Below are 10,907 nucleotides of genomic sequence, written 5' to 3' on the forward strand. Positions count from 1 at the left end.
CCTACTTTGAACACCTTCAAGAGCAAATTGGAAGCTTATCTTGCTGGGATCGTATGACCCCACCTGACTTCCTGCCCTTTGGGCGGGGGGCTGCACTCGATGACCTTCTGAGGTCCCTTCCAGCCCTAATGTCTGTGAACTCTGTTAAATCTGTGAATTGCTGGTGGCAACCACTCAAAACTAGTTCTCACAAAGATTTTTGTAGCTCCCCCAAAACTTGAAAATCTAAAGCAAAACTGTCAAATTTTTAGTATTAGGGTTTGCAACCTACAGCACATGGATATGGGTTACAAAGATGTCATTGTCATCCAGCCTGTGGCAGAGTTTTCCTTGTCAATCTTATGGCTCCTGCACCCCTCATGGGAGACCTTTCTGCAGTGTGGCCAGAAGCCAACGGGTTTTTGTAGTACCCTACCTGGCCCAGTCAGTTGGTGACAGGGAGTTCATGGTGTCAGCACCTGTAGTAGTAGGTACTAGAGACTGGTTGCTGCACTGATGCCTCCCCACACTATAACGGTGTCTCTCTTGTGGTAGGGGTCAGTGAAGCTAATGAGGAGACTGCGGACAAGTCTCTGTCAGTGGTGTGTCAGAGAGGAAAATAAAGGGGAAGGGGGAAAATCACCTGTTGGGGTGGTATTCATGGTCTGCTGTTAAAAGGTTGCTTACTGCTGTTTTACAGTATGAAAGATTTGTTGTGAAGAACTCCATGTTTTAGGAGCAAAACTTTCTAAAATTACTGAAAGCCTTGGTCCCACAAAAAAAGGAGGATGCAAACCTGACATTTCTAGCTCAGTTTCTACATCCTATTTTAATCAAACTAATTCCCTAGAAATGTGGCCATAAATGTCTGAATTGGCTGAGGGTCACATATGACACAAATTAGGTTGATTAATTTAACTTGTGAAATATGTGTGTTCAAAACAGAGAGAGAGAGAGGGGGAGAGAGAGAGAGAGAGAGAGAGAGAGAGAGAGAAAGTGAGTGAGTGAGTGAATTAGAAATATAATGGAGAGCCTGTCAAGACCTTAACTCCAGGGAAATTCTGATTAAAATATACCCATCCATCTATATTTATTCACATTTCCTACCTCCATACCTTTATATTTGCATAAAACATTAATAAGAATTCTGTACATTAAATTATTTTATTATTAATTTATGAACAATCATAAAACCAACCATTTAATAAGTGATGTACTACTGCATTTTATCTTAGCTTCCTTTTTTAAAATACACCTGCATACTTAGAAAAGTGCACATAAAATCCTAAATATAGACAAAATACTACTTGATCCTGGCATCCTGACAAACAGTCACTCTTTAGGGATACTATACACTGAGACAAGCAGCACATCATACAGAAAAACCCTGTTGTTCATGGCACAGGCACCATTTTAATTGTCCTAGGGCATAAGAAGAGTTAACTGAACATGCAAAATACAAAACTGACATGAAATGTATTATATGTACTTATGCACTCTTTCAATAAGTTCTACGTTTTTGAACTGCAGAAGCAATGCCTGAATGAATTAGGTATCTAAAAATCATGGGTAGATTTTTAATTGAAAGGAACTAGAACAAACAAAACTGTAGAGTTGAGTGATGTTAAAAGAATAGGGAATGCAAAGTTCTTAGAATAATCTTTATGTAAAAAGACTGTCATACTTTTGATGCTCTGTTATTCTTAGACGTTTGCTATATTAAATGTACCAGTGTCCTTTTGCTTCAATATACTTCATTTTACTTAGTAATGTGCAACTGTTACACTTAATAAGGACATTTAACTTGTCTTACAGGGTAAATAGATGACAATGAATGCTGAATAAAATTGTAAGTGGAATAATTGCCTTGGTGTACAGTATTTCTCTTACCTGGACACCATCAGACGCAGGAATGTAACTTGCCCTTTTAAACGTGTCTGTAACATTTCTGAGGATTTCCACAGAAATAAGAAGATCCCCTGCATAAAAGTTTTTCCTCTGAGTTAAATCCAACAGAGTCTTTGTGACCTGGGACATTCCATCACCAGCCAGCATCCTTTGTCCCTTGGCAAGGTGCTCTTTAATCTGTGACAATCAGAAGAGTGAAGTAAATATCAGAACCTACTTTACTGCACCTAAAAATCTCTGAACCAAAATAAACAGAACACATTCTAAGGAGTATTAGAAATCCACAGGTCAGCTGTGCAATAATAAAGAAGTCTTATTTGACTTATTTTAAGAAGTCTTAAATGACTTTACAATAGGATATGGTAATTAATGCACAATTTATCATAGAGTTAGAGAGTTTAATGATAAAATGGATCATAAATCATTTAATCTTATTTCTATTATTTCATTCATTTACCCATACATTGAATCTGATAACTTCTCAACAACTGTTCTCACACAAATACGCTGGGTTGGGTTGCAAACACAGCCTGCTGTCCACAGTACTGTGAACATCCAGTCTTTTCCCAGAAAAGCAGCTGTAAAGTCATTGTGTTTAATACAGAAACCAAATTTATATAATCATAGAAAATTAGGGTTAGAAGGAAACTCAGGAGGTCATCTACTCCAATCCCTTGCTCAAAGCAGGACAATCCCCAAGAGAAGCTGTATAGGAATAAGGGCCAAATTAGTCCAGGCTGCCTTTTTAAAATAAGTTTAAAATAATGTAGGATATTCTCCACCTATCCCAGTCCACTTATGTTGACCATTTTGAAAATGAAAGGACATGAACCATTCATTGATCCTCTTGTTCACTTTAAGTAAATTGGCATCCCTGCAATTTTGGAATAATACTCATGTTCAGGAAGTGTGAGGAAATATGAACAAGAATCAAGGAGCAGAAGGCTTATTTTTAACTTATCTCCCCCTGCAGTTCTATGCCAGGCCACTGACAAATATAACTTGTGATAGGGACGCAGAGGAAAGAAATTTCTTTCGTCAGAAGGGAACAGTTTGTCAAAGTGGAACTTGTGGATTTCAATTATTCCTAAACCCCAACTCAGTATATAAATAGGATGTAAAGCATATCACAAGGGCAGATGTCATAATGCCAGCATATGCTGAAAAAAGAATGAAGAGGTTTAAGAAACCTGCTCTTTGTTGTATATAAAAGTATAAATTTCTCTGCATCAAAGTTCACCAGACAGACCTTCATTCTAACCAAAGTAGCTACAGAGTCAACTCTATAGCCAGCAGCTATAGTGTGTGGCATCTTCTCTGAAAATGTACTTTCACCTCTGTTTTATCTTGGCCTGATTTTCAACATCCAAAGAGAAGGATGACTGATATGATGTGGTGATGCTTTTATTTTTTGCTTTTGTTTAATTACAAAAAAGTAGCACAAATTCAGTATCTTAAAATCTCAACATTTTAAGGAAAACAAATAAGAATGTAAGAACATCCTGATATATAATATTTAAGAATTTTTATTAATACTACTATAACATACTTGGGCTCTATCCTCAGCTGCTGTGGGATAGACTATATATAATTAACAAGGGGTGAATGTGTGAACAAAGTTGGTCTCTCAACCCTAGGACTATATCCCAGCATAACTCAGAGCAGTTACAAGTTGCTCCAAGGTGTATCTAGATGTTTACACCTCTATGGAGCATCAGAAGCAGCTACCTGGCACCTAAGGGTTGTTCCTACTAAGGCAATGCTCAGGGATTTCTATTTGCTAGGTAACCAGCTGCTGTTACCAAAACAGGGTGACTTATACAGTTTTATCCAGTTAACTACATTAGCAAAAAGATAAAAGCATTATTATTCAATTTCAATGTACAACTGTTTGTAAGATTAATTTAGGCAAATGACTTCTTTAGACAGATATTTCAGCAGAATGCCTCCTTCAGTGTTCAGAGAAAAGAAAAGGAAAATTATGTGAGAAACTTTTTTACAAAATTCATTTTCAGTGATTTCCATCAGATTTAAGAGTGGACTTTTAAAGCAATCTTGTAAAAATAGTTTAGAATGAATAGGGGAGAGAAAGGAGACTTTTAGATTAGCATCTCTAATCTCAGGAGTTCAGGAAATCTGGGTTGTATATATTATTGAGGTAAATAAATCATTGCTCTTGGAGAAAGTGATCTGCTGGGGAAGAGTCAGCATGGTTTTTGTAAAGGGAAATCCTGCCTCACCAATCTGGTGGAGTTCTCTGAGGGTACTAACAAGCACGTGGAAAAGGAAGACCTGATTGACATACTATATTTGGCCTTTCAAAAACCTTTCAACAAGATCCCCATCAAAGGTTTTTAAAAACCTGTGTTGCCAAGGAATTGACGGGAAGGTTCTTTTGTGGACTGAAAGCTGGTTAAAAGATAGGAAGAAAAAGGTAGGGCTAAACGGCCACTTTCCAGAATGAAGGGAGATCAAAAGTGGGGTCCTGAAGGGATATATGCTGGGCCCGATTTTGTTCAACATTTTCATTAACAACCTGGAAAGGGGATACACAGTGAAATCTCCAAGTTGGCAGATGGTACCAAATTATTCTGAGTATCAAGTCCCAAGCTGTTGGAGAGGAGCTGCAAAAAGATCTCATCAATCCGAGTAAGTGGGCAAAAAATGGCAGATGAACTTCAATGTTGACAAGTGCAAAGTAATGCACCTGAAGAAAAATAACCTCAACTATATGTATACAATACTGGGTTCTGAACTATTATGACTCATGGAAGAAACCTTAGTGTCATTGTAGAAAGTTATCTAAAAAGGTCAGCTCAATGTACAGCAGTGATTAGAAATGCAGAAGGGAATAGAAAGCAAAATCCAAAACTTCATCATGCCATTATACAAATCATGGCGTGCCCACGTCTTGAATACTGTGTGCAATTCTGGTTTCTACATCTCTAAGAGGATGTTGTTGAATTGGAAAGGGTACAGAGAAGGGCAACTGAAAAGATCAAGGGTGTAGAACAGTTGCTGTATGAGGAGAGACTGAAAAAGCTAAGACTCTTCAGTTTGGAAAGGAGAAACCTGATAAGGGATATGATATAGATCTATAAAATCATCAAGTGAACAGGGAATTGTTATTAACTAAGTCCCAGAAAACTAGAACTAGGGGGCATCCATTAAAGTTAATAGGAGACAGGTTTAAAACTACAGAAAGTACTTTTTATGCAATGCACAGTTAACTTACGGAATTCATTGCCACAGGAGATGGTAGAGACAGATAACATAATCAGGTTAAAAAAAGGACTAGACAAATTCATGGATTATAGATCTATTAATGACTGTTGAACAGAACAGTTGGAGATTTTTCCTTTGGCACCTCTAAACCAATAATGGCAGATGCCTGAGAGGGTAATGCATATGGGACAGATCACTCTACATTTATCAAGTTCATTGCTCTTCATCTAGCATCTACTTCTGCTAATGTCAGAGAAGGATATTGGGCTAAGTGGATATTGGTCTAATCCAATGTGGCACTTTTTATATTCTTATGTTGAGTGGAAGCACAGATAATTTAGGGCTACCCTTCTTATTGGTGAAGTTCTTAGAACAACGTGGCTATACCCCATGGGTTCTATCCCTGTGATAAATCAAGATGTGTGACAAAATCTACCAGATACCTAGCCATGTTAGGTATCAGCAGAGGTTTACAGACTGGGTTGAAGAAGGACAGGGCGATGAATGTTACCTCCTCTGAAACATTTGGAAAGTCACCTCCTTGTCCTTGTGAAAGCTCTCCTTTATTATAATGCCCTTAAAATAGTTGACAGTAGATAGCAAGATGTTGAGCTGTGACTACTGATCAGCATGTTCTTCAATACTGCATCACCATTTCCTTCTACTCCAGCTTTCATATGATATATAAATTGAAAATTTTCTGAGAGGACATCCATCTTTTTGTTAATTTTGTACTCTAGCTAGCACAGTGGTTTCCTGATCCATGACTGGCACCCTCAGTTGCTATTAAAATACAAACAATAAATAACAATAAGAACAAGAGTACTTAATGTTTTTGAAGAGTTAAACAGATATAGTGAGGATGTGTTTACACTGAAGAATTTTGCAGCCCTGTAGCAGCATCAGTTGAAGTGCTAATGTTGACCATGTCCTGAGAATAAAGATAGGTGCAGCAGTAGGAGCCTTGACTACAGAAATTTTCCCACAGGCAATGGAATTATAATAAGACCAATGTCTTAAACAGGAGCCAATGTCAGCAGTGGCATTGGTGAAAAAGAAAACAACAATAGAGTAAAACAGTGAAAATGGATGCAAAGAATGTCGTCTGGTAAAAAAGGTGGCTCTAGGTGGAATAGTAACCACCAGAAGAGAGTAAGAAAATCTATACAGAGCAGCCTCTCCACCACCAATTCCTATTATGCATGCTCGTGTGTTGCTATTTACATCCCTTGCTGTAATGTAGCTCTTCGCTGCACCACTCAGCCAGTTTACCAAAATAAAATGTTGCTACCATTTATATCACCCTTGGATGGAGTGGGGACAGGGAAGAGAGGGCAGGAAGAAGAATGCAAATGCATGTCTGCGCACTCTGCAGAAAGTAGTAGTGCCATTTCCAGAACTGTACACGTTACCATTACCTGCTACCGTGCCATTCAGGATCACTTCTGCTGTGTGAGGTAACTATGCCCATGTGCTCAATAATGTATGAGTCTTGCAAATACCGTCAAGAGAAAGTAAATGTTAGGCCTGCAGCTCCTACAGAAATCTTTAACCATCACAGGCTAGAACCTCACTTGGTATTAACTAGCATAGCACTACTTACTTCAATGGACCTCTAAAAATGTACGCCACTAGTGATCTTGCCACATAGTACCCATGCAGTGGGTACTGAAAGTCCAGAGAGAAGATAAATTATATTCATCAGAAGCTCATGACAATATGCATTAATATTTCTAACCATCTGCTGGTTATTTCATCCAGGATATATTACACCATACCAGGGTTGGGCAATTATTTGGGCCAGAAGGACACTTAAGGAGTTTTGGTAAGCTATCACGGGCCACCCCACTTCACCATCATGCCCAACAGCACAGCCAAACTCCCTAAGTGGCCCTTCAGCCCAAATAATTGCTCACCCCTGATCTCAGGGTATAGAGGTGAGTGAACAAAGGTTAGAAGAACCTAACCTTTGTTCCCCACTTCTCCATGTACCCCCTCCCCCAACCCGAGTGCATGGCATATGACCAGGCCAAGTCAGTGCTGTGCCATGTTCTTGCACACTGCCTTGGGACACATGGGCGAAGCTGGTGCAGCCATATGCTGGGGACTAGGGGCAAGGGAAGGGGTGCAGAGAAAAGGGGGCCAGGAGCCACAGATGACCTGGGCTTGGCCAGGCCAGTGCCACTGTGTGCTCCCCGCTTTTCCCTGCACCACTGTCCCTCACCGAGTCCCTGGTGCATAGCCGGGCCAGGACAGTGCCATGCTGTGTTCCTACACACGTTGAGCCATGTGGGTACCCTACCTGGCTGTGTGCCAGTGACTCAGGGTCAGGCAGAAGCCAGGCCAGGATTGGGCAGCCACTCCAGCTGCACCTACATGCTGAACCTCCAGCTGCACCTACATGCCTGGCTGAACCCTGATAACCCATGGCTCCTGGTCCTCTTTCCCCTGAACCTCCTCTACCACCAGCAGGGAGAATCTTACTTGATCTTTGACTCACTGGGGGCTGGGGTGCCTGGTCTGCAAAGGGCTAGAGGGTTGGAGCTGTGTAGACAGCTTCACTGGGCAGAAGCCTGGTCAGGAGCTCAGCACCCCCTGCCTTGGAGCATACACTGGGAGCTGGGGGGACAGAACAGGGTGGATCAGGCAGGGAGACTGGCTGCTGCTGCAGCAGCTGGCTATAGCATAGGGAAGAGAAAAGGGTGGAAGGTGCTGAAAGTTAGGACAGCCATAGGCCAGATACAATTCTCCTACAAAGAAGCAACTGCAGGCTGGGTAGAATCATTTGGTGGGCCGGATTTAGCTCATGGGTTGTATTTTGCCCACCCCTGAATTATACACTGCCTTCCATTGCCCAAACAAGTTACTCTGGTCATCATTCCAGGTCCTTCTAGCATTCTGTGAAGGTCGTTTTTTAGTAGTCTTTCAAACAGGCTCATTAAAAATAAAGTTTATGAGCCGAGAGATGGTGAAATGAAGCAGCTGTTAAAGTGATACTTCAATTGTCAGCCCTACCTCTAGCAGCATGCATTATATATCTACGTACTTGAAAAATGACTGAAATGTTTAGCTGGACTTTGACTCAGGGTCTCAGCTGTCTATGTCCTCTGATTTGTCAGCATGTATGACACATCTAAAGTCTATACAAATTAATCCTGACAAAGTCAAGTCTTGGCTGCTGGCATCAAATTGACAATTTTATTTATGGTACTGTAATTCATGTAAACCCAAATAGCTATATGCAGTCTGAAAAGCTTGCAAACATCAGCCTTTAGGCAAATTATAAAAGATTTTAAAGCATCATACATTTAAAGAATCAGTAAGAGCAGTTCTACCCTCTATTTTTGTTAAATTTTGCAACTCGATGGCTTAGGTTAAGATTTGGTCATTACTAATGTTGTCATTGGTCTACTCTGAGATAGGCATAGCAAATAAGTAAAAATAAAAATGAAATAAAATAATTGAACAAAAAATATATATCTAAAGTATCTTTCATTATCTGCAAAGATTTTGTTTTGTATCTCCCCCTCCTAGCTAGCACTAGATACTAAATAATTTAAGAAGAAAACTGTAGAATATTTAAATTGAGAATCTGAGCACCCTTAATAAATATTAAATAATGAATTGTCTTCACAACATTTTTGTCATGTAATTATCATTAGTACCATTTAATGGGTACTAGGGATTAAGGATCAGAAAGTTTATAGCCTTAATTTGCAACCTTGGCTGTCTAAAGTTAGGCATCTAAATTAAAAGCTTAAAAATGTAGTCCTGGGCACAATTCTGTTGCCATTCTAAATTGCATAGACCTATTCAATATAACAATGTTTAACTTAGTGTCACCATGGCTAAGATTACATTTATCCTGGAACCAGCTGTGACTATATTTGTCCCAGAACAAAAATGTTGCAGTATTCTTGTGTACACACATCAACCTTCTAATCAGGGGTTAGTGACTGTGTGTGACACGTGTGCTCTGGCGCATGTGTGCTCTCGGCTCCCCCCAGCCACACATGGAAGCATCGATCAGGTAAGCTGGGGAGAGTGAGGGGGAGGGGCAAGGAGCCAGGCCAGCTATAGGGGATCGGGAAGGGTTTTTCACCCTCCCATCCCCGTATAGCTGAGGTGGGCAGGAGCCACACTCCCCAGCCACACAAACAGGCTGGGCAAACAGGAGCATTCCTCAGGGAAAAAAGGGGGTGGGGTGTAGCTCTCTATGATAAGGAAAAATATACATCTTCTATAATCAAGATGGGATCAGAGAAAGGCCAAACTGAGGTACTGTGAGTTAGGATACAAGGGAGTCGAGGGGAAAGGGACTTGGTAGTGGGAGGCTACTATAGACTGCCACACCAGGAGGATGAGCTAGACCTGGAATTCTCTGGGCAGCTCTCAGAGGCCATATGGTCAAGAGATATGGTTGTCATGGGTGACCTAAACTACCCTGACTTCTGTTGGGAGGATCAGTCAGCCAGAACTAATCACTCACATAGATTCTTAACCTACCTACAGGACCTCCACCTAACACTGGAGGTATACAATCCCACTAGGGGAAATGCCTTGCTCGACTTGGTGCTGGCTACAGGGGATGACCTGGTGGGGGATCTGCAGGTACAAGGCAACCTAGGGGATAGTGACCATGAGTTGATTGAATTCACTATCTGGCGAAGGGTGGGAAAAGTAACCAGCAGGGCAGAAGTGCTAGACTTCAGAAATGCGGACTTCAGGGTGCTTAGGAGGCATTAAAGCTCAAAAGCATTGACAAAATGGGGGTCCAGGAAGGGTGGTCATTCCTCAAGGAAGCGATCCTTCCAGTGCAGAAGGAGACAATCCCACTTCATAGAAAATGGGGCAAAGAGGCCAAGAAACACTCCTGTCCAAACAGGAAAGCCAGGAAAACCTAAGGGCAAAAAAAAGGGGCATACAAGCTGTGGAAGCAGGGGGTAGCTACCAAGGAAGAGTATACCTCCTTGGTTTGCACTTGCAGGGAATCAGTTAGGGAAGCCAAAGCAGCATTAGAACTCTGGCTGGTGACAAAAAATAAGGACAACAAAAAGTCCTTCTGGTATATAGGGAGCAAAAAGAAGGCACAGGGCGGCATAGGACCCCTACAGGGTAGACAAGGGCAGTGCGACAGATAGGAGGGACAAAGCAGAGCTCTTCAATGAGTTTTTTGCCTCTGTATTCTTGAACTCAGATCTAGACAAATCTCCCAAATGCATTAGTGACAGTAGCAGAAGAAACAGCAGCCCACCTACTGTCAGTGCTGACCTAGTAAAGAGATACTTGGAGGGGCTGAATATGTTTAAATCAGCAGGCCTGGATGATTTCCATTCAAGGGTGCTGAAAGAATTAGCATAGCCACTGGCATGGCTGTTTGAGCAGTTGTGGCACTCAGGTGAGGTCCCAGAGGACTGGAAAAGGGCCAATGTGGTCCCTATTTTCAAGAAGGGGAGGAAGAAGGATATGGGTAAATATAAGCTAGTTAGTCTCACCTTCATCCTTGGGAAAACCCTTGAAAAAATGATCGAAGATTACATTTGTAATCCAGTGGGTAATATAATGCTGAAGGGCAACCAGCATGGGTTCATAGCAGGTAGATCCTGCCTGTGGCAGAAAGCCACCTTGGTTTCTCCCCAAAAATCTCTGCCCTGTGACACTGTGATTCAAATCTCTGTGTTGTGACCATTCAATTAGGATGGGCCCAGCACACAGGGGACCACACCCTTAGCCTGTCTCTTTAGGGAACTTGAGCTGGCTGCATTCCTGAGGGAGGGGGAAACCTGCTCCCTCTG

The 10,907-nt window shown here is 41.3% G+C and overlaps 1 protein-coding gene across 4 annotated transcripts in view; it reads right to left on the reverse strand.

Moving 5' to 3' along the window:
* ADGRB3 (adhesion G protein-coupled receptor B3) overlaps nt 1–10,907 on the reverse strand; it is a 941,101-nt gene that overhangs the window by 473,158 nt on the left and 457,036 nt on the right. For all 4 annotated transcript variants that reach the window (XM_019520508.1, XM_019520507.1, XM_019520505.1 and 1 more), the window contains one exon: nt 1,870–2,064. In XM_019520508.1, coding sequence (XP_019376053.1) covers nt 1,870–2,064 — 195 coding nt within the window. The remainder of the gene's footprint in view (nt 1–1,869; nt 2,065–10,907) is intronic.

Source organism: Gavialis gangeticus, unplaced genomic scaffold (genome assembly GCF_001723915.1).
Source record: "Gavialis gangeticus isolate Ggan-Ray unplaced genomic scaffold, GavGan_comp1, whole genome shotgun sequence".
Taxonomy (NCBI): Eukaryota; Metazoa; Chordata; order Crocodylia; family Gavialidae; genus Gavialis; species Gavialis gangeticus.